Source organism: Balearica regulorum, chromosome 2 (genome assembly GCF_011004875.1).
Source record: "Balearica regulorum gibbericeps isolate bBalReg1 chromosome 2, bBalReg1.pri, whole genome shotgun sequence".
NCBI classification, from domain to species: domain Eukaryota; kingdom Metazoa; phylum Chordata; class Aves; order Gruiformes; family Gruidae; genus Balearica; species Balearica regulorum.
Window position 1 is genome coordinate 157,715,132 of NC_046185.1, and position 25,325 is coordinate 157,740,456.

At 36.2% G+C, this 25,325-nt stretch overlaps 1 protein-coding gene across 3 annotated transcripts in view; it reads left to right on the forward strand.

Moving 5' to 3' along the window:
- Positions 1 to 25,325, forward strand: part of PTPRN2 (protein tyrosine phosphatase receptor type N2) — a 674,941-nt gene that overhangs the window by 309,955 nt on the left and 339,661 nt on the right. For all 3 annotated transcript variants that reach the window (XM_075746622.1, XM_075746624.1, XM_075746623.1), the window contains exon 11: positions 1,068 to 1,147. In XM_075746622.1, the coding sequence (XP_075602737.1) occupies positions 1,068 to 1,147 (80 nt within the window). The remainder of the gene's footprint in view (positions 1 to 1,067; positions 1,148 to 25,325) is intronic.

Genomic DNA, 25,325 nt, shown 5'->3' on the forward strand with positions numbered 1-25,325 from the left:
ATAGAAACTTAGGAAATCACAGAATACATAGTATGTAAGTAAACTTTTATAACAGTGTCAATTTTTGTCTTCGTTGAGCCCTTGCATTCTTCTCCTCTGTAAATTATTACATTATTGTTTCTATAGTCTCTTGTTACCTGTAAATTTTCTTTAAAAATACATGTGTTATATTTGTGTGTGTGTATTTTTCTTATGGTTTTTGCATATATATATGTACTTTAGTATAGTTTTAAGGATATCAGAAGTGAGATTTCTTTATTCCTTTCATCAGATGTGCATGCAAGTTAGGTATTATTGGGATGGGTGGAGAATGAAAGCAACATTACATTTATGGATTTATTTTTCTTTAAAAATACACAATGAAAAATTTTTTGTGAAATCCTGAATGCTTTGCCATTCTTCATCTGGCTAATCAGTACCTTCCTCTGCCTCATAGATTTTAATGCCATAAAGGACCATCACACTACACCCAAAAATGTCATCAATCATTTCCCTCCATAAGTTATTCAAAGAACTAATTACTTCTGTTGTTAAAAGATAAATACTTTGAGGTATCTTTCTGGTTAAAAGCAGCCATTGGATCAGATATGTCCAAAATCTTTTCCCCACACATGTTCTTGCAGAAAGTGATCAAGATAAATATTTTGAGTTTATTGTCCCTCTAACTTACAGTCATTACAAGAGGATTAAGCTTGTATTGATGTTAGGCATATAAAATTTGAAACTACATGTAATCTTCTTTGGATGCTGATTTTCAGTGATGATTTATGCTGCATTTGGAGAATAACAATTTCAGTGCCTCCCTTTTGCCATTTTCATAATAGGAACGGTACTTACAGGAGTGTTCTGAAGTTTAGTTAATGTCATTGAAATTCTTTCAGACAGGCACAAGACTCACACAAGAAACCACCAGAGTTATAAAAATGTATGCAAATGTAGCTAATGAAGCAAAAGGAAGAGGGCTAAATGGTGTCTTAATAGTTTCTCCTTAAAAACCTATTTTGATAAGCAATATTATGCCATGTCTCTTGATTATGAATCTTACATTTTTTAATAATCTCTTCCAGCGTGCTGGGACCAGCTGTGACCTTCAGAGTGCACTCAAACCTCCAAAACATTTCAACTGCAGATGTTGCCAAAGCAGCAGGTAAGACTCTAGTCCTCCATTCCCAAACTGTGACCTCCCACATGTCCATTTAGCGGGAAGTAGCACTACAAACAGCACAGAGACATGCCATTCTCCCAGAAGATTGACATTTAAGGAAGGAGACGGTGAAGAGGTAAGTGGCACATTTGGACAATTGAAGAGTAACATCTCTGAGTCAATTAAAACTGCCCGCGACTTCCTTGCTTGTCGGGGAAATGGATTAAATAGAGACTTGTAGTCAAGGCCTAGCATGGTGAAAAACTCTTCAGTGTTGTCATGAACTCATGAAAACGGATTGGTTATTTGCAAATAACTTTTTCAATACTTTTTTTTTCAGGGAACAAAAATGTTATTACATGTTAGCCTTAGCTTCTGGATCAAAAGATGGTAGAAATATACCTTTGTCGGTGTGGTGTTTAGGCAATTTAAATGACAAGTTAATCTTGGGAATAAACAGTGTATTTCTGGAGCTAAGCTGCTTCTGAGTAAGTAGAGCTGTTCCCAGGAGTCCTGTTGGCTTCTTGTCGACTTGGCTACTAACTGTATTATGGAGTTGCTGACTGCAAGAAATAATTTCTGCAAAGTAACCGATGGATATCTGACTTGCTCCCAAATTAGCCAGTTGATAGCATTTAGAAATTAAGACTAAATAAGTTGCAATGTTGCTTGAAGATAGAAGCAAAAAAAAATTAATTTAAATAAACACTAGGAGCCCCAAACTGTCCATTAACTTCCCCTTTTGCTTCACCATGGATGAATTTAGTTATAGAAAGAACCATGGTAGTTCCCATGCCAGAACTTTCCTTTGCAGGACCTGTTGGAGATGGGTCTTGTTAATTGGTGGTTAGAGAGTAGCAAATGGGATACCATTTTGCCTAAAAATGTTTAACATGCCAAACTCACATATGATCAAAATTAAGAAATTACAATAATTATTGAATTATGGGACAGCTGAATGTTTTACCTGGGAAAAATTAATGTGGCTTTTTTATAGCAATGCCCTGTCTTGTAAACTTGTTGAATCTCTCTGAAGGGATCAACAAACATGGTGCAGATGGTAGAGCCTGCCTGGGTTGCCGAAGACTTTTGACAAGGCCTTTCACTAGAAGTTTCTAAGGAAACTAGTTGTTTCTTAGAATGTGGAATATTGAACGTGAAGATAGTGGATAAGTAATTAGTTGAAAGGCAAGAAACAGGGATTAGGAATAAATTGCTAGTTTTCTAAAAGGCTAGAGACAGTAGAAAACTGCAAGGATCTCTGCTGGGACTGTGGCATTCAACATACTTATAAATGAGAGAAATGTATAAAAACCTTACCAGACTGAGTGACTGGACTCAAAATGGCACATTAAATTCATTGTAAATTAGTGTAAAAAATGCATATGTAGAAAAAAATAGCTTTACATATGAAGTTAGAGGCCTAAATAAACCGTTACTGCGCTGGCGTAAGAACTTAGTGTAGTAATAAGTAATTTAATGAAAATAACAATTCCATTACCAGTTGAACAAAGAAAGTGTTTTTAAGAATTATTTGGAAAGGAACAGAAAACAGAACAATATCATTTTCTTTGTGTAAATCTATCCCTTGAGTGTATTTAAATACAACATACAGTTCTGCTTCTCATACATCAGAGATGTTGGAAACTCCATTTGAAATGGAAAGATTCAGAGAAAGGCAGAATGCATGACTGTAAGTATGGAATATCTTCCATATAACAAATGGTGAAAAGCAGCAGGAATCTTTATTTTGGAAAAGAAAGATGAGTACGGTATGAAAAAGGTCTGTCAAGTCCAGAGTGACATAGTGAATGTGGACAGGATTGCGCAGTGGCTTTTACAGTGCAAGAACAGACAAAACTGGCAGAAGATGGAAATCAGAATGCGGTTTGTAGCTACGCCTGTTGTGTACGTGTTCAAAAATTTACAAGTTCATGGAATCAACATCTGCTGAAATTTAGCAAGTCCACAGAAACCTTGTCAAGTTCAGGAGGTTCCTGATGTACCTTGGCCTGTTCCTAGCAAGTTACTCTGAAATATATAAATGTTGTGACTAGTTTGTTTCAGCAAAACTAAGAAATAACATTAGGTTCTTTTCTTATCACTGGGATCGAAGTAGTTGTTTTCGACTTTCTTAACTTAAATATTTCTGACAAAGTAGGGAAGTTCTGGGCACAAAAAAATGTCACCCTAGAGGAAGTTCTACAGATTCACCAGCTTAAATTAATCTTTTATATTGTAATTTTATGTACTGTATATATTCATATCCCAGTTATTTCCTAACTTCTGTTTGGTTACTACATTAAAATTTTCAGGTTTTGATGGCTGCAGACAGAGGTTTGTAGGAGCCTTACATCAGACTCTCTCATGGCCATAGGATTGTTATAACTAAACCTTGTGTTTGCCTTTTATAAAAAAACCCCACAATTCTATCCAGCCATCAAACATTTTAAATTAAAAAAGTATAGCATAATTCTTTTCTAACCAATAAGTAAGGTTGCAGTAGTTTGTCAATGTACTCGCTAATCAGTTCATTTATTTTAAGCAAACTTCTTACCTGCAGGTCTCTAAAGCCAAAAATAAATTCAGTTAAAAGATCAACAGCAATATATACTTACATAAGAAGTTTTTTCAGGGCTTTAGTTGTAATTAGAAATTTTAAAAGTCAACAGTGTCTTGAAGAAAAGCATTCCAAAAACTTAATTTACCAAAAGAAACCAAAGGAGAACAAATCAATGCATACTTCCAGGGCAGACGCAGGTAAATGCGTTACTCCGTGGTGTACTGTTAATAGGTAAATTGACATCCATCCAGGAACTCTGAAAGAAAATCTTGTTTACAGAAAATGAATAGACCAAACTGACAGAAGAATTTCACTGTCCATCACATCCTTAGAAATGAAAAGAATTTAGAAACTGAGGTAATCAGATGCCATAGTAATTATGGGAACGTAAATTATCCAGATTTGCAAAAGGAATCTATTTCTGCAGCTGTTATGTACGTGCACGTCTCACTGATATCCACAGGAACAGTTTCAGTGCAGCAGTTGATCTTATTATTCATGTCATGTATATGTTGGTAACCAAAATGGATAAACTCTCCTTGCATTATTTAGGTTTAAATGTAGGGAACTATATTTAAAGTTTTCCATCCTCCCCTGGGGAGTTTGACAAATGTGCAGGTTAGAGAAGGCATGGGATCTTTAGCAACGATGCAAACAGATTAAAGACTTAGAATATCTACTAAAAGACAGAGATATAGAAGTATGATAATTAAAATTGTTTCCTATGTTTTCTTGGAGTTCAAGATCTGTTCTTCTTGGTGTGCAAGAGATCCAGCTTGAGGAGAGATCAAGTTCTCTAAAATCCTTCAACCACATTCTTGCTGATAAAACTTGTTTTCTAGTAATCCACAGTTCCAATTCTGGGTAAATGCTTTGATTACTTTTTTTGCAGTTTCTAGGGCTACATAACTATACGAGAAAGCTGACAAAAAAGTAATTTAAAATTGCGTATAGCTTGCTTTCTCACATTAACAATACCTTTATTTGCTCTTTGATTACAGAGCAGAAGGACAGCCAACGTTTTGCCAGCGTCACATACTTTGACGTTCATAATACACAACATATCTTGCATCAAGTAGCTGTCCTCTGGCCTATTTCTGATTAATAAGTCAGGCTCAATGGTGCAGTTTAATTTCTTCTCAACATTTTGAAGAAATAAACTTTCTCTAGACATAGATGACCTGCTCTAGAAGTAATTACACTTGGCACATGACATCATTTAGACAAATGAATGTGGATTTCATTTCTTTTCAGTTTAAAGGTTAGGAGAAATCTAACAGAGAACAATTATCAGTAAGATAACTCTATTTATATAAAATTGCAATATAGTCAGTATAGTAACGAATAATGAGTTTGATTTCATTCAGCTTTATAGGTAATGCAGAATCCCACCGTTTATACAAAGACATGTAAAGTAACAGTGATAATTAGAAAAGAGGAATCTTATGAAGTTCCCTAACAGAATTTTAGCATCAGATGGCTTTAATGATCACATATATACTGCACACATGAAAAAGATATATGATAGAAGAGTCTTCTGCACATTCAGCATTGATGGTATGAAATAAGAGCATTTGCTTATGGGTAGCTGCAGCCTTTCACTGGTTAGAATCATGCTTACTTTTATTTTTTTGGTATTGTATTAAAATGCAACAGTTTAGGTGGTGTAAAAAATGGGCACAGAAGAGCAAAGAGATGTGTGAATAATGTAGGCATATTAGTGATAGGGACAGGTAGCACAGCAAAAGGCAATGCTTCACCAGATATTAGAGAATTATCAGGTCTTGTGTGCAGGTTCTTGTGTCTAAGGTATATTGTAATATACACCATTATGGCAAGTCAGAAATCTTGATTTCATTTTTTAAAATATGAATTTTGAAGATACAGTAGAAAATAAAGAAAATTTTTGTTGTTGTTTTTTTGGTTTGGGTTGGGTTTGGTTTAGTTTTGGTTTGCTGGGGTTTTTTTTACTGTTCTGTTGCCCTGCTGGTGAAACCTGCATTTTCACAATGTGCATGGTTTGATAGGGACCATTAATCATGACTTAGAGAGTAGAGTGTTGAATCATATAACCTTGTTGTCTAAAAGTTATTTCTCTGCCAGCTTTCTAATTCTGAAAAAATGAATTGAAACATTAATTCTGCTGAAAAAAAAAATCACAAATGCAAAATTAGTATATTATCATTAAAATTTAACTGTATATCAAGCTAATTTGTATAAAGATACTGCCTCAGAAGTATTGAAATATATTAAAAATGCATATAGAATTAGATATAATTTATATATTGACAATAGATATATAATTTCTATATTTCAAACATAGAAATGCATAAGGATGATTTAAACAACTGCAAATTATTAAATTTGTAAAATTACAGATTTTGAGATTTGACACCTACAAATTTTGGTCATGTCCCAGTGGTGATAAAATATCCATGGCAACAAATATTGCAATAGAACTCTTTGACATTGAAACTGAATATTTTTGCTAAAATTGGCAGCTCTAAACAGAAAAAAACATGATCCTTAGCTTTTAGCATTAAACAGTCCTTTTGAGATGAAGAGGGTACTTCAAAACCCTTAGAGTTAACTTGCCTTGTCTAGTGATTTAAGCTGATGGCATCTTATTGGCTTGGAGTGGTCCAAGATGTTATAGTTTTAATCTTAATTAGGATGTCTAAATGGCCAGTCATACTAGTGATCCTGGATTCAGTTGGTGAAGAAGGTCTTTATGCCTTATTCCACCTCCAATATGTTTCTTTTGCTAGACAGATCTAAGCCATATTTATAGGTGTCAAAACTTACTCTTCTAAATATGTAGGCTTAAGTATATAAATCAGTGGTCCAATTTCAAAGACTCTTGGTTCCCATCACACCCTACAAACCTTTAATGATCTTGGATAGTTAGCAGGCTTGAAATACAGAATTTTCTGAAGAATGAACAAGAAATTTAAATTTCAAAGCCATGTCAGACAGTGAAGCACCCCACCTGCATTAGAAAAAATGATTCCATGTTCTTCTTCAACTTTGGAAGTACTGATGAGGAACCTGCCTTACACAGTCACTGCAGAAATCTGTTTATTGCTCCCATTTCATAAGCATATTCGGTAGAATCGCAGTTTTGTCAGACATCCAGTTGGGGCCCTGTTAAAAAGAGCTGAGACTCTGATTATATTTTTATTTTCTTACGAATTCAGTGCTATAAATATCCATTATGAATATAATTTAAAACACCTAACTATGAAAGTACAAATGATCAGTTAAATCTATAACGCCTAGATGCAATTTTAGCTGTTTGCAGCAATTGTTTATATTAGCCTTCAGTATAATTGAAATATACATTTCAACTTTTAGCAAATTAGATGTAAGTCTAAAATATTGCAGATAAAATATATGACTGTTCTCTTGTATTCTAGTCATGAAATGTAGTCCTCTTTTTATTGGTCAAAAGGGGTTATCTTTCCAGTTTACTGCATAATAGAAATACATATAATAAAAATCACATTTATGAAATACCTCTGTAAAGCTTGCACACCTCTTAATTTCATGCTCTGAAATTTGGCAAAATGAGGCACAGAAGGAAGATAATTTACTCAACATCAGAGAATCAATTGATGAGGATCTGGTACACAACTTAAATTGACTGTTCATTTCTAGGAACACCGCAGAAACTCACTCTCCTCTCTAGCCAATAAGTATTGACCATACCAACATTGTTGACAGAAACATGGTAACTCTATATTATTAGCCAGTATTAGCAAGAAAAGTTTTCTAGGAGGTTCTCAGGAGAACAAAGGAGAAAGAACTATCTTCAGATTTATCTTCATATAATATAACTCTCTATCTTCATATAATAAAGCTACATGAAATGTGTAAAGAAGGTATAAATGTAGAGGAGGGATACTAGAAGAAGGAACAGAACAATGAAAAATAAATCATCAACTGCAAGAATAAGATTACGCAAGGTTTTATTAGTTATCCATGTATTTAGTTGAAAGCATATTTAAAATAATTGGTATTGCTGACTCATGTCTTATGAGCATTATGGTTTCATGGAGGAATTGGAGCAAAACCTAGGAAACATCATTTAATGTAGGGAGTTTGGAATACTGCGATTTGCTCTCTCTGATAATTTCAATTTGTGATTAAACTCTGTCTGGCCTTTTTTTGCTTTTTAGACCAATGTTGGTTAATTGTTAGATGTTCTTTGCATAATATATTTCACTGAACTAAGTGTGATCAAGGAATTTATTATTCCTTGCACTGCTTCATTTGTTGACACAATGAAACTCGGCAGTGACCGTTGTGTGGTTTTGGTGATGGCAACATCCATCTTATTTTTCATGGTGGCTGTCAGTGCAGGAGATATGAGTTCTATATCATCAGAAGCAGGAAACATCAATTTCTGGAAAAAAGTCTTCCTCTTCTCCAAAAAGTCCTTGTTCTTTCTAAATGGCTATAAACAGCCTTGGTTGTCTTGTTGATTTTTGGCATAAGCTTGGCATGTCTTGTGAGAAGTCTCAGAAAGATGAACTCTGTTGCTTCAGTCACAAATGTGTGTGTGCTGGCATATTGTCTTGGTTTCCTTTTGCTGCCCCACAACCCCAAGCAATAATGGTTGTTTTGAAAATATTGATTGGCCAGTCATTGTCAGATTCATAATTCAGCTGTGATGAAGTGAACAGAACGAGATGAAAATCTATAGCTGAATTCCTTCCCTCTATCTAGATTTTTGCCGACCGTGCAATTAGATGTCTTTCTCTCTGAGACAGTAACAAAGAGTGTGCCTATGAATAATTTGAAGTTCATCTTTGAAGTGAACTGACAGCTTCTGTGTCAGAAACTTTGAACAACGTAGCCAGGAGGCTGTGAGGTCCATCTGATTTCACTTGCTGTTGCCCTGGTTTAAGGAGGATTACAATTCTTTGGTCTCTAATGTGAAATGTAAAAGTTTGACAGCTCTTTTTCTGTTGCTAGCTCTCTTAAGTCTTTTGGTGCAAATCCTGATTTCTTCTGCTCAAGCCTCCTTAGTTCACATTGTCCTTTTTCACCTCTTGACCCCTCTGTAGTGGATCAATTCCCTTTCACCCACTGTATCCTCAAATCTATCTGAAGTATTTTCCTCACATCCTTCCATTGCTGAATAAAGGATGTCATCATATTTTTGAAGTATTATTCAGAATCTGAACCGTCTCCTGCACTACCAAATGTCTGATACAATGATTAATGAATTTTTGACATGGCATTTCCTTCCCACCTTGTTCTTCTGTTGAAAAATGGAACGAGTTTTAGCAGTTGTGATGGGTTCTACCATTCAGTAAATGTGCCTCAGTCCTGAAGAACAGCAAACATCTTTGGTTATGACTCTTCTCCAATTATTTTCTTCTAATTATGATATTCATTGCTGTGATTAGTAAGGATGGACTTTTTTTAACATACACCTCTCTCCTCTAAGAATAACTGTGAGTTATCTAATTTTACAAAGAAATCTTTTTGCTTTAAACCCACTTTCTGTTGTAACAGAAAACTTCAGAACTTCATTCTGTTCACCCTGTAAAGTGATGTAATCTATTCCAGCAGAAACCTCTAAATCAAGCTTCTTAACTATTGGGAACTTTAAAGCTTGTTAATAATTTTATAGAATTGGGGAGGAAAACAAGAGCTAAGTAGCATTATATTAGCCAATGTTCTTTAATTAAAGCAATGATTTTCGTGTGATTACATTCTGATGCCTCTTATTAAACACCCGTTCATAGAAATCCATCAGGTTGGTATTACAGTAAAATAAAGATAAGTACACCGTTGATGTGGTACCTATGTTAATATTTTAGAATACAATAGTTGGTACCTGAACCAGTTATATCAAAGGGCCAGTGGAAAGACCAGAACTGACACTTCGAAAAATACATAGCTGTAAAGATTGATTTGCAGCTACTGATATGTTTCTGTTAGTTGCTTTTTCTGAAATCTATAGGCAGGCCTATGAAGACAGGTAAAATAATACCTCTGTTAAAGTAATTTATGTCATGGTTTAAAGGTTAATAGTGATTTTAAAGTTGACTTTTTTAAAGAGCCCTCTGGTAACATAACTAAGTGCATTGTAATAGTGAGGGTAGAATTCATCTAACCCAGTTGCAGCTGTCTAAAGGTTAGGCATTTATTCCAAACTAGTCATCTAGATTGCCTCTACATTCAAAGAAAAAAAGATGGATTGAATGAACTGACACTTTTCGTAGGTAGCTAAAGGTAGGTGAGAAAAAGCCAATACTAATATCCACAGAAATGTATTGATACTGCTAATGATAGGACTGCCGTACATAAATACTGCAGATAAATCCAGGGAGATTGGTTGAAGTCAGGATTGTAGAAATTACTGCAGTGTAAAGCTTTCAGGATCTTCCTGTACTCCCTGCTTGGTAACATATTCAAAAAGATTTTTTTTGTTGCTAGATCTCTTAAAATCTTCTGGTACAAATCCTGATTTCTTCTACTTAGGCCTCCTTCATTGTCCTTTAGTAAGATATTCAAAGCTCTTTAAGAATTCAAAATTGATTTAAGATTGAGTACATTCTCAAAGATTTCAAGTTTGATAAATATTACCATGTGTAATATTATTAAACAACCAAATTCCTGCAGTCAGCTTGGTCAAACCTACAGTGATGCAAGATGAAACTCAGGTAGTTGAAGCGCAAAGTTGTTTTCTTTCAAGTCCAAGAAATTTCCCAATACATTTTTGATTATGGAAGTGAAAAGTCTTTTTCCATATTCAACTTGTTACATATTTCCATTCACAGAAGTTTCAAAGTGACCTGTATATTTTAAAAGGACTGTTTTCAGCTGATGTCAATCAACAAATAGCTGCACTGAATGTGTGATTGGAACAAAACGGTATTATTTTTTGTATAGCGGCAGTACTGTGGGTTCCCACTGTGAACATGGTATCAAAACGTCCCTATACTAAAATATTCGAGAAGTAAATTTCATTCTGATTTAAAGCAAAGTGAGCAGAAATCTCCAAACCCAAGACAACCTACTTAATGTCATATTTCATCATACTGTTTAACAAAATCGCTGCTATTTAGAATTTTTATGATAAGCAACAGATTTTCCAGTAAAATGGAAATATATATGCAATATGGTATATATAACCATAATACTTACAATTCCTGACATCTTTAAATGTTCTAGTCATTTAATAAAATTTTGTGTATTTTTGTGCAGTAAACTTAAGAGACTTTCTCTGTTCACAGCAGATCCTGAGCATATTAAACCAAATTATTTAGGAATGCTACAGTAAGAAGAAATCTGGTAAGGCAGGTACATAACAGGCAGCATTTATGTTACGAATAGGTAAGCTGATCTAATATTTCTAATATTTTTTGGGTGAATATGTACCTTTATAGGTAAGCATAAATAAGGGAATTAAAGAAACCCTCCTTTAGGTTAGGATAGTATTGTAACCTAACCTTTACCTGGAAAAGAACAGTGAGTACATTTTTTCCTACTCATTAGACAGACTGATTATAACTTTTCAAAATGTGGAACAAGACGAACATAACAATTTTAAACTATGCATGCAAATAAACACTAGGCGCCATGTGGAACAGGGGATAATGTTCTATTTTGGTTGGTACAAACAGGAAAATGTTCTTTATCTGATGTAACTAAATATCCTATTTTTAATATATGAAATTGGATGATTAGCAATCTTGTGATTGTAAGTGATAGCTTCCATATCAGCCAAATAATAAAAAATTGTGAGGGAGAGCAGTTCTACTCCAGGGCTTTATGAAAAATAGCTGCTATTTAAAGCATAAGAGAAAAACACAAAATCAATTACACACAGAACCATCTTAGAATCAGGCTGTCATCTCTTTTTGCTGGAGAAAAGTAATAACATGAAAAGGCACTTCTCCAGAAGCACGGTGTTTTGGTAACAGTGTGTAGGGGCAGCTGACCCGAACCTGGTAGCAAACTATTCTCTTGGTAGAACACGATTTATGGGATGACATCTTGGGAAGGAGGCACAAACATGACCTGGGATAAAAGGGCAGGTGGAGGGGTTTTGGCTGACAAAGGCTTAGTTAGGAGGTCCGGAGGATTCACGTATCGTTTGTCTTGAAAATAGCCGCTTGCATGACCTTCTGCTGCTGATAGCTTGTGGAGGAATGTATCTGAGAAGGGAAATAATGAGCTCTTGACGGAGGGACAAGGAGTTATTTGAGAGCTTTGGGAGAGTTTTTGAAGAGAAGTTTGTTGGCTGTGCGCACGAGGCCACACTTGTCAGCACTATTCAGTCCTGAATTTAACATTGCCTTCATTTTGAGCAGTCTTTCTCCTATGGATTGAAGTCTGCTTCAGCAGCTGCTGCTGCTACCTGATAGCCTGCGCAATTGTTAGGGAATGTTGTGCCTACAAGGCAAGCGATTTGATTTTCATGAATTGTTTGTTTTCTGGACTACCTCTGGTCAAAGAAGGTTTGGCGTTTTTTTGTTCCCTGAGCTTTCCTGAACTCCAGATATCCATCCTGACATGTAAGATAAGATGGACTCAGATTTATAGACCTTTGATCTTGTACTTATTTGGAGATGATGTTTTCCATTGTCTGACAAAAATTGTACCCAGAATTTAAAGATTAATGACCATTCTAATAACCTACAAACACTTAATCTTTCTAGTATTATCTAGTCTTCAGGAAAGCATGTTAAGTCCCTTTGTTCTCATTAGAAAACATTTTCCATAAATTTGAACATTCTGGATTAAGAGAAATTGTATGGCTTTATGATGGCTGAAGTCAAAAGATGTGCTAGATTTAATCTCTTCATAGATTTTCAAGAAGTACCTGTAAATTTTCTGTGCCTCTATTTTCTTAACTGTAAATCTGAAATATGATTTTTTTATGAAAAGAAAAACGCTATAAATAATGATTTTTTAAAGATAATTCAGAGGATAGACAGCGTGGTCTTCTATAGTATACTTATGATCATTTGTTCCTGTGCTGCTTCTGCTGCTTTTTTGTATTTTTCCCGGTTGCATCAATGCAACAAAATCAAGATGACAGCAATCATAAACTCATTTTGGCTGAAAGATCCATCTAGTGGTTTATTTAGCCTGTTCCCCAGAATTGTGATGGGGTTGGCTGGCAGGAGATCATATAGCTAATATTTGATAGTCTATTAAAAAAAAGAAAGACAGATGAGAAAAATGTGTATGCCAAAATCCAGAGGGTGCCTCTTGGCAAAGTTTTATAGACATTTTAGATCAGTAACAAGAAAAGGTAGGTAGCTACACCCCATTACTCCTTCCTAAACAACCAGGTAATTACTTTTGGCATTTTGACAAGTGTTTGCTGGAGTGAAGGTCAAAGCTGTCAGCAGAAAAGATCTATGCTAATCTGCTCAGCTGGAGAAGACTCAGGTAGCTAATGTTTTGTAATTAGAAGTTGTGGAACCCAGTTTTCAGTGTAGTTTTGTGCTGACCATAAGCAAACTAATAATAAGAGTAATTTCATTTATCTTAGTTTACAGAATTGGCTAAATGGATGCAATAAGTAAGCATACAATGTGAAATTGGAGAAATATGGGAAAACTGATATTGTGGTACAAATGAAATATATATTTATATGCACATATATGTATGTGTGCTGTTATATATACATGCATATACATTATATGTGTATATTATATATGTGTGTATTTGGCTATACATATACACAGAGATGCATAGCACTAATGCTTCTAATTTACACTGAAAAATATTAATCAAAAAAATAAAAGAGAAGAAAAATGTATTTATTGTACTCGATAATGCTGAAAAATTTTGCTGGAAATTTCATTTGCAAAAATTCAATGCATGTGAAAACCTCCCACTTTTCTTGTGGGAGTTATTAATATCACTTCATCCAGCAATACTCTATGAATCAATTCCTAGAATAGATTTTAAATTGATAAAATACTTTAGCAAAATATAAGAAAATAAGCAAAACTCATCCTCCCAAATAAATATACTAAATCAATTATGAAAATGATGAAGATTTTTATAAAAAGTATAATTTGTTTTATAACGTTCTACCCCTTCATGGCATTGTATTCCTGTTTTTATCCAGGTAAAATAAAAATTACTTTTCCGCCTTATCATGCTATTCTTTGTGCTACAGGAAGCGTGTGTCTGTGTACATACATAAAAGACAGAAAGATATAAACAGGGAGTTTTTCAGAGGAGCTCAAAGTGTTCTGCTGTGCTCCAAAATCCCAGCTGGGACCTCAAGTCTGCAATGATTCCACACAGATTTAACTGTTGGTTCCCTCTGACTTTGCTTCTTGAACTGAAATACCTAATATAGGTATATGGTGACCATGAAATTCTTACCGTGCATGGAGGAAGAATGTAAACCTACAAAAAGTAATGGTTTTAGACAGACTGGTATGTACCGTGGAAATGCAGGTCAGGATTTGATGGCCTGATCCTAGACCTAAACCTAATAAGATAAAGTTGCAGTGTTTCCGCGGTTGCAGTTGGAGCTGGACCAGACCCTCAAAGTAGTAGCAGTTAAAAAAGACCATTTTTTTGCTGAGTCGTTTTTAATTTGATCAGCTCTGCCAGACAAACTGTTGAACTGTCACCAACAAAGAGTCACAGGGATGCCGCACTGATTAAAATATTCCTCTAACTCTTTTTAACTACATGTAATCCAGAGTATGTAGCTAAATAGAAGAAAAAAAGAAAAAAAAAAAAGATAAAAGTTTAAATCTAGTTCTAAAGAACTAGTAGGTCCATCTGAAATATAGACTTTAATTGAGAAAAGGATGCTTTTTTCTTCTGGATTTCATGATTAGGCTTTTATAGGAGGCTGTTAAATCTTTTTCAATTGCTATATCATTTAGGCAACCCAGAACATGAATGATTTTGGAGAGAAATCAGAAAGTGCTTGCTTTCCCCCCGTCCCCATCCTTCCTTCTCTGAATGGATTTTGTGTATTATATTATTCTTTCTGCCATTTCTTTCCTTGGCATTTTTCCTCTTCAGGGGAATCATCACATATTCATTCTCTTCTTTCATTGCCATTTAACAACTTGAGGGTATATTCTCTACCCATGTGCAGCGATATAGCTGTGAAACTCACATTAACATTAACGGCAAATGTGCAGCTAAAATCAACCACACTGGGTGTAGTTACTACCCTTGGCTGTAAAATGGATTGGCATGTTCAAACAGGAATTATTTCCACTTAAGAACTGAGAATTCAACTGGGTTATTACATTATTTTATTTTGAATTTAATGTATTTTAACATTAATTTTTTAATGTTTCAATTTGAGAAATCTACCTGCTGCTGAACCTGTTATTTTATGTTACAACATAATGTTTGCGAAGTTAGGTGACATTTTAAGCAAGTAAGCTATTTTTCACTTGGCAGTTCCCAGTACGATGCTTTCTATAAGCCTTAGGAAAATATGTTAACAAATATTATTTGATAGTAAGTTAATATTTTGTTAACTTAACTGTAAAGAATCAGATGCTCCTCTCAGGTTTTCTGATTTAAACATGGATGGATTTGAAAGTTTGCAATGATTTTCTTAGTCCTTCTGCAATTCTGCTTTTCTGTTCTGGTCCCTTTTCCTCTCATATTCTAGCCATAGCTCTTTTTCCTACTGGCGGCAGAGCTCTCTTGGGATAGCTAAACATTTGAAGTCAGCAGAGTGGACAAAAAAGAGCTGGGAGATGTGAAGAGCCAAGAATATCAGAGGTACAGGTAGCTTTTTCCAGAAGTGACGGTATGGACAAGGAAGCTGATCCTCTCCTGTTGTTATGAAACTGGTGATGAGGCAGAGTTTGCATATTTATCTCATTTTTTTCTACATATTGCTTCAATTTCCTTGACTCTGCCAGAGTGAGTAAGTGCATCCATCTTTCACATTATATTGGTTTCCTGGTGTGTTGCTTGTAGGTAAACAGTATCAGAGAGTTTAAGAACTCTAGTTTGGTGTCTTCTGTTATACTGTTATACTGATAGCTGTTATATACTGATGGCTGTTACACTGCAAGCAATCATAAATGTTAGAATTGGCATGTATGTATGTGTAGAGGCATATGTATCAAAATTAATTATAACTTGCCCTTAAGAGTTTTAAACAAACTTAGTGGAGTATTGCCATACAGTCAAATAAATCTTTGCTTTAGACAGAAGGCAGTGGGTATCTAAGACTCCTCATTCCAAAAGATGTTTACATCTCAGATTTCTTCACTAAGAAAAAGAAAAAAGTGTAAATGGAAGCTATCAAGACAGAATGGTTAGTAACACAGCAGACAGCCCACAGTATGTTTTTACTATCACATGTATACTTTCAAGTTCAAATTCTGGTACCCATAGGAATAAGTTTAATTTAGTTCTTGGTGTATATCTAGTAATGGCTATCAGCTTTTCACAGAATGTACCTGCTGCTAGTGAGCATCCTTCATCCCTCTAGTTCCTCTTCTGTATGAACACAAGCAATTCACGCACGTTCATTAAACCACTGTTAGTGGTTGGTATCACAAGAGGTAAAACTGACTTTAGGGTAGATCCCCGTAGAGATGTGAATGCTACTGTTGGCGAAGCCCTACCCTCATCCAGGCAGTTATGTGGGAGGGGTTGTTTGGGTTGATACTTACACTTATTAGATAGTACATTTATACATTTTATATTTAAAGACACTCTGCACTCTTCCCACACCTTTATCTCATTAAAGAGGTAATACCTGGAAGGCAATGTACATATTTTAAAAAGAAAAACAGTGAAACCAGTTATATCTGATTTCCATAGTCTTCCTTTTGAACACTGTTGGAGATACAGTAGATGGCTAAAGGAACCATGTATGGCCACACATATAGAAACGAACTCCAGTAAAACAACACTTTTTACAGATTTTAAATGTACTACATCTTTCTCTGTATAGTTCTCAAATTCTTTTTTTCATGTCTGAACTTCAGTCATAAGAAAATACAAGGAATTCCATCAGATTTCCATTCTTCACTATTTTATTCAGAAACACTTGTATCTGACAGAATGCAAAAAAGTCACATTGAAATAGTATGATCTTAAATGTTTTTATATTAGTAACAAATCTGTGCATTCTGCACTTTTAAAGAATCTTCTATTCATGGATCTTAGAGAGTTCTTGAATGTGTTGCAGAACACGCAGACAGGTTCTGCCCTTGCGCTCAGGCAGGTGGAAGTCATAGGTCTCCACCAGTGTGCCATTGAGCCTCAGCTATTGTAGTCATTCTTTCAGCATCACTTTTGACAGGCTGGTGTTTATCATGATAAATCAAAATGTCCATGACTTATGGTGAAATAGTTATTTTTAATTCTGAAAGTTGTCCAAATTGCCTAAAATACTGTCGTACAGAATCTCTAACAGTAAACGTACACAGAGGTAGATCATACCTGCTTAAAATATCTTCCATGTTTTATTTTTAAGAATTTTTAAATTTTCAAAATGCCATATATCTGTGGGGCTGACAGTTTTCTTTTCTCTAGGAAGATTTTTGGGAAGATTATATGAGCAAAAATTCACTTTAATATTTCAGATTTCTGAATCCTGAATGAGGATTGCCAAATTTAGATATGACATTTATTTTGATTGTTAGCTTAACTCCTATGACAGGATTTTTGTGTACAGAAATGAAAGAGTTTCTCTGCACTTATCATGTCATAAACCAATCAAACTTTTCATAAGTATGCTTGGCTAGTTCATCAGTTATCCTAACCCTGGAATATTTCTTTTGAAAAGATTGCAAGTGAAAACATGACATTCTAATTTCCTTTTTTATTAATGTTATGATTTTAGTTTATGAACATTCTTTGCTGCTTTCTAACATCTGCTCCATTTTTAATTTTTTAGGGCATAATTTCCCACATTTTAATAGAAGACATTTCTTTTTATCTGTAATTAAATCCGTAACTTGTTATTCTCAGAAGGTTATTATGGATTGTGACTTGACTGTTACAAAAAATTAATGACTTAAAGAGGCTCCTAATATCAATTTAGTATAAGGATTTAATTTATTATTCAATAATTTTGTATTCATTGTAATAGCAGTAATCATTATGAACTCATTGGGTAGGTATGAGAATGTCACGCACACTGTATTTCCATAGGAATTCAGTTCGTTAGTCATCTTTAGCAAAACATAAAATGCTATTCATACATTGATGCTGTCACTTGTTTCTCTTTATAATTCTATGCTTGTTATTTTACATAAATTTCTTCATATGTATAAGCTGTACTGGAATTTAAATTTTTCAATACATGTATAAACTCCCTTGTCTGTCCTTATGGCAACAGAAATTTTGCTGTTTTAAGTCAAGATAGCTTCACTCAACTCTGATTTTTATTTCAACACTAATTAATGTATTCATCAGAACATATGTAATTTTCCATTTTAAAATGAGAATGAATATTTTATATTAATAAATATTTTATATTTTAAAGTGTCCAGAATAGAGTTGCAATGGGCTTTTTTTCCCATAAATGTCTCAGATAATTCATTCTTAACTGTTCCATATTTCTGAGACCATCCCTTGACTGGTAAACAATTCTGCTCATGTTAAAAATGAGTTAACTGAATGACTTAGTAAAAAACAAGTTGTGTTTAGCATCGAGTGAACTAATTACAGTAGCTGCCTTGCAGCTCAGTGTTGAATTGGAGTTGTCCTTCTGTGCACAGACCCAATCAGTCATGGTCAGTATTATGTCAGCTAACTCAATTCTTTGTAATCAAATTTAAACGTAAGAGTGGATTTCATCTCCTCTAACTCAGGTGTCTGTCTTTTAGATACTTTAAGTGTAAGCTAGTCAACCTCGGCTCCCTTTACAATCAGTTGAATGTAATAAGTGCTTCCAGAGGGTAATTCATTTCATCCCATGAGAGATGTCTGTCTCATCTGAATCTCCTATATCTCATCTGTTTCATACGTGTCTATCACACTTATGATTGGTGTCTAAGATAGGTCGAGTAGGTATAATTCCCTTGAGGATCCTGGTGTTCTCCATTAACTACATCAGGAGTCTTGCTTAAATTTAGAGCCAACCAGGATCTCCCAATGAAAGCATATCCCTTAGATCTCTCTCAAGCACCTTTAGAGCACATTTCAGAATTAATATGGGCATAGAAATCTGTTGCTGAGGGACAGGCAGCACTTTTTGGAGCAAGGTATTTCTGCCTTCCCTTGTGCAAAGAAGATGGGATGCAGCTCACTAAACAGCATGGTCTGGTACCAGTTTGGGCACTGAGCAATGCCCTCTGTGGCTGCCAAATGCTGCTTCAGAAAAGCGTTCATTTCTCATGGCCATGTGTCACCTCTGCCAGTCCCATGCTGATATCTTAGGTGTTTAGGTCACCTCAAAGGGCATGTGCTGCTGTATTTAGTCAACAGAACAAATAAGGGGGGACAAAGGGGAAAGGGCAACATTTTGTTGGCCGTGGCTTTTTAAAGTTATACCTATTTTGCCTGTACTTCTGTCCATGCACATGACATAAGGTGAAGAACGACTGTGAGGCAGTGAAAATGTTCTTCAATAGTTGTGTAGCCCTATTTATCACGTCAGATTTCTTAACGTATGAAAGGGCTTGATCTCAGCTTGCTTGAATCTTAGGAGACTTCCAGCCCTATGCAGTGGAGCTGTGACTCTTTCCTTTCAATTAGGATGTTATTGAATTGTTAATGAAGTTCATAATTGCAAATTCCCTGGAAGACATTGACCTTCTAAGCACCACAACTATGACATGTGTTTTGAATTTTAAACTTTGTTTTTATTTATGGAAACCCTTACTCTTTATTAAGGAAATGTGGGATTCTTTCAATCCTTTAAAAATTAAAGAAAACAGTCTGAGGGTAGAAATAGCAGACATAACTACATATCTGGAGATGACTGTTGGTGGTTAGGTAGATAATAGGGTTCACCTCCATACGTTTGCTTTTATGTTTTGTCATTATAGTATTCCTTAGTTTTAATGGCTTTTTAATTCTGAGCACCCTGGATGTTCAATAGGAAGGTTTATTCTACTTCAGCGCACATCTACCTTCTGCTAAGAGCAAACTCCATTCACTTAAAAATAATTAAGTAGTAAGTACACTTAATAACATTCTTGCTTTCAAATTCTAAGAAAAACCCAAACAAAAACTGAGCTATCCCTACAGAAATGACTGCTGCAGTTTCAGTGCTTCTCTTGCAGTCATTGGCTTTGACCCTGCTCCAAGGAGGCTACCATTTTCTGCAAAGAAATGACAATATGTGATGGAAGTAAAGTCACCAGTTTGCACATCAACGCATAAGAACAGCAGGCCTTTTTGAAAGATGTTTTCTGGTAGGTTGCAATTGGTATTGAAATTAATTTATTTTAAAGGCTGGTTTGGTTCTAATATGAACTGTCACTTGTTTTTACTTTTCTCCCCAACTCTGTCTTCCTCTCTACCTCTGCAGAAGCTCTTTGCATTATTGAAGCCACTGGTTTTACAAAATTGCCTAATATAGATAAATAATACCGTTAACTACACAAACTGCACATGTATAAATAAATCTTGTCTAACTGGCTGACAAGAACAGCAGAACACAACAGTGGAACTTGAAATTCAACACACGTGCATTCCTAAAATTCTCCTCTCAACCTGCTCCTGATTGCTGGTAAAGGCTCTTGTGGTTTTCAAAGAGAAACAATCCTTATTTTCTCCTTTCTCGACAATATTTATAGCAAGGGCATCCTGTCAGGGATTAGCTAGGCTGTAATTTGAGTCTCTGCTCGTCATCACACCGCAGTCTTCCCATCATGTTTGTTTGTCCTGTTAGGAGAAACTTTGGTTTGCCTATCTCCTTTCCTGAATATTGAAGAAAATTTGGGTACAAGGCATGCTGCTAAGAAAACTGTTCTTACTTCATTACGAACCTGCCGGAGGAGCATGTCTAGGCCAGCCTGTGTTAGAGAGACTTTCTGGAGGTCTCGGTGTGATGGGTTGACCCTGGCTGAGGGCCAGGTGCCCACCAGAGCCGCTCTATCACTCCCCTCTTTCATTAGACAGGGGAGAAAAGGTACAATGAAAAAAAAACTTACGGGTCAAGATAAGGACAGGGAGAGATCATTCTCTAATTATCATCACGAGCAAAACAAACCAAACTTAGAGAGGGAATTCATCTTATTTATTACTAAGCAAAACAGAGTAGAGGAATGAGAAATAAAACCAAATCTTAAAACACCTCCCCCCACCCCTCCCATCTTCCCGGGCTCAACTTCACTCCCGGCTTCAACCTCCACCCCCCCCCAGCGGCACAGGGGGACGGGGAGTGGGGGTTACGGTCAGTTCATCACGCGGTGTTTCTGCCGCTTCTTCATCGTCAGGGGGAGGACTCATCGTTCCCCCACTCCAGCGTGGGGTCCCTCTCACGGGAGACAGTCCTTCACGACTTTCTCCAACGTGAGTCTCCACCACGGGGTGCAGACCTTCAGGAGCAAAATGCTCCAGCGTGGGTCCCCCACGGGGTCACAAGTCCTGTCAGCAAACCTGCTCTGGCGTGGGCTCCTCTCTCCACGGATCCACAGGTCCTGCCAGGAGCTTGCTCCAGCGCGGGCTTCCCACGGGGCCACAGCCTCCTTCAGGTGTCTCCACCTGCTCCGGCGTGGGGTCCTCCACAGGCTGCAGGTGGAATCGCTACACCCCCTCATCCTCCCTCCATGGGCTGCAGGGGGACAGCCTGCTTCACCATGGTCTTCACCACAGGCTGCAGGGGAATCTTGCTCTGGCGCCTGGAGCACCCCCTCCCCCTCCTTCTGCACTGACCTTGGTGTCTGCAGATGTTCTTACATCTTCTCACTCCTCTCTCTGGCTGCGAAAAGCGCTCTCTAACTGTTTTTGTCTTTCTTAAATATGTTATCACAGAGGCGCTGATTGGCTCGGCCTTGGCCAGCGGCGGGTCCGTCTTGGAGCCGGCTGGCATTGGCTCTGTCAGACACAGGGGAAGCTTCTAGCAGCTTCTCACAGAAGCCACCCCTGTAGCCCCCCCGCTACCAAAACCTTGCCACGCAAAACCAACACACTCGGGTAGGCACACGATAGCTAAAAAAACCCTTCGAAGTATAATGACTTCATAATTTCCTGCATACAGCCCAGTCCATTTCACCTTGTATTATTAGATATATGGTCAAATGTATTTTGGCACAAAATGAGATGAACTGTTTGCTTAGGCAATGGGGAAAGTTCCAGCATATCTATTAACAGATTTCTAGTCTTGCTATTGCAAGATACAGTCAGGATGTGGAGCGGTGGAGCTGCTTGAAACAATCATCGTTATTCACTTGTAACTAATTAATAAATTAATTTCTTCCTTGGGAAGTGTATATCCTTCATACGTTCATCTCTGCTAGAGGTTTCCCAACATGTTTTAGCTTTGCCTTGCCTTTTGTTGAAACCATTACCTCATTGCAGTTTGGACTTGGTTAAAAAAAAAAAAAAAAGAAAGAAAGAAAAAAAATCATTCAATTTGAGGACTGAGGGAAAGTGATGTTCTACTTGGAACAGAATATTTAAGCATACATAATTTTATCAGCCATCAAATTTACACCGTTAGCCTCCTTAAGCATGCAATCAATGTCTTCTCATTTTTATTTGTACCACTTCCTAATCAAATAATCTACTATGTTATTAAACAATCTTTTTCATTATTTTAAGAATAATTTCCATTTTAGTTGTGTTATGAATAAAAACATCAAAAAATCCCATTTTGGACATATCTTAGCAGCTTTAAATGTCATTGCCTTTAAAAAATAAGGAAAAAGCCATATGCTCCTAAATCACAGATGTGTTTTTTGTCACTTTTACTCCATGTGATTTTCAATTTTTCAGTATTTTCCTGTGATTTTTCTCAGCTTTAATAGAGAGAATATTACATGCTTTGTTGGTTGAATTGTGACTGAATCATTTCCCTGTTACAGACAGAGTCAAAAAGTCACCAGCTGAAAAATTTATACACTCTCTCAAAAGTACACCGTATGACTTTTATGGCACTGATTGTTAAGAGAAACAAATCATACAGCTTATACAAGTGAAAGATGTTTTTGTCTAATGAAGTTTTTTTTGGGGGAAATTCTCTTTTACATACAGTAAGCTATATTTTGATTGCAGGTAAACTGAAATGATATATTTTTAAACCACAGGCCAGGCGCCCCCCTCCCCCCAAGAGGGTGCATTTCACACGGTACTTGGCTCAGAAAGTTGTGGGTGTATATATGTAAGTGTCTACATTTGACCTACATATGTAAGCGCTCGTAGTGATGGTGGGATTCATTTGCCTGATGGAGACATCTGGGGCCACTGGAGGTGTTGTAGCTGTCTAAGATACTTGCCTGGGACATCACTTTTGGGGGGTCCGCATCTTTCTGGAGGCCAGGCAGGATAACCAACAGCGCTTACAAGGGCACTGGACACTCCGGTATCTAAGTTTGCTCCAGGTTTCTCATCAATCTGCAGTCAGTAGAGCCAAGAGAGCTATTCAGCTGGACAAGAACCGGTGGTCAGTTCAGGGAGATCTGAATAGCCCTCGTATCTGTGTGAGCTTCGGCCTTTATTTACTACATTGGGAGCTTAGGCAACCAACTGGTACGTAGGCATGTCTGTGCAGGCACTTAGGTTTACATGTCTTAACTGGAGAGCTGAATTCCACCCATAGCTTCCACTGGATTTGATGGCCTAACACTCTTAATACTTCTAAGATCTAAGCACCAAAAGAGCTGGCAATATTTATTCAGTGTAGGTCTTGCTTCATTTTTCTGCAGAAACCATGTGAGATGCCCTTCTGATTGCAAGTTAGTCTTAAACCAAACTTGGGAAAATAAAGTAATTATTTTTGTTAAAATAAGAACTTTCTATTAGTAATTAAAACATCAGTAGTTGCTTGGTGTTACTAGTGATACATTTTCATAAAGGGATATGCTTCATTTTTAGGAAGCAAAAAAGAAATAAAGTTTCCTGCAGGTGTTTTTTTTCTATGATTGTCCAGTAACAATTTTTGTACTTTTATTAAGCATCTGTACCTGGCTTCCAGCAAAGATAAAATAAATGAGTAGGCAGTCGATTTGAATTCACTAAAATAACACTTTTCCCCTTGCTGTAGCATTTGAAAATTTTATATCACTTATCACTGTCAGTATTATAACATCATCCCTTTGACAGCAATTAAAGCTATAACAATAAATTTCTGTTTTCAATTTCTTTTAGAACATTCACAATTCAGATTGCTATTAATACAGACTGAAGGTTGTGATGTAGATTCAAACTTGTTAAAAACATTTCTTCACTTTCGGGATTAAAATTAAACTACATTTAATTCTGCCAATATTAAATCTGGCAAAGAAACATTCTAAATAGCTGATTTTAGATATTGGAAAATATCTAAAAAAAATCTGTTCTAAATTTTTTATATATTAACTGAAGTAACAGAACCAGTATATGGATTTAATACCAACCACTGATACATATCAATTATTTAGATTAAATGAGACCTGTGGGTTTTGTAATGTCAATAAAAAGATGTCATTTCATTGTCCTGATATTTCTATTATTTCACTATTTTAATATCCTAAATTTATTTTGAAATGCCCCTCAATCACATTTCTTATTTCAGACTTTTGCTTGAGTTATGTAGTTCATCCTTCTGTATTAGAATATACAGAAGATTGAGGCACTGCAATAATAATCTGCAATTTGATAGATTATCTCACCCTTAGGCGACACACCATTGCTCTGCAGAAAATATCTCCATGCTATGTATTGTTCCTCCCATTGCTCCTCTGGTCTGTGTGAAATCAGAAGCACATGACACGGATCAAATTAAACTACATGTTTATTTACATGTGGGACATCGTTAAAGTTGAGCTTGAGGTGGCCTCTTGTTTTTTCTGCCATGTTCAGTGGTAGCCTAATCCAATTTTCCATTGAAGTCACCAAAAAGGCTTGACTTCACCTGGAATTGTTTGTGACTGTCAAATGTATCTAGTCATAAACAGGGATTTTTGTCTTTTGCTCTACCACTACTTGCTACTTTCCTGACGTGTTGAGTCCGTCTGGGAATCCACAATGCAAATCTGTGTAATCAGTCATCTTGATTAATTTCTATAGATGAAAGCTCAGTCTCCTCTCAGAAATGCACTTTGTCAGGATGAAGATACAAATTCACTGTTTTCCTCTGCCTTAGGGCGTTTGAACCCATCTCCTTAATCACGGTGCTAGTAAAGTATTGGAAGGAGATTCTCAGCCTTTCCTCTATATGCTGTTAGACTTTGCATGGAATAATTGAACCTTCACTGACCTAGAGTGCACGAGAGCAGAAGGGAACACTGCACTGCAGCCTGGTATGTGGGCGCTCCCCAGGAGTTGCGTGACTCATCTCCGAGACCTTCCTTCGTTGCATATTTAATGTAATTTAGTGAACTAGTCATGGGAGAAAGAATTGAAACTGGGTCTTCACTTTGCTGGCTAAGAACAGTAGCTACAACATCCACTTTGTGAATCCAGTCCTTTATGATTGACCTCAATAATTTTTCCACTTTTGGGGGATTAATTTGATCTACCTGACAACAGTGTAATTTC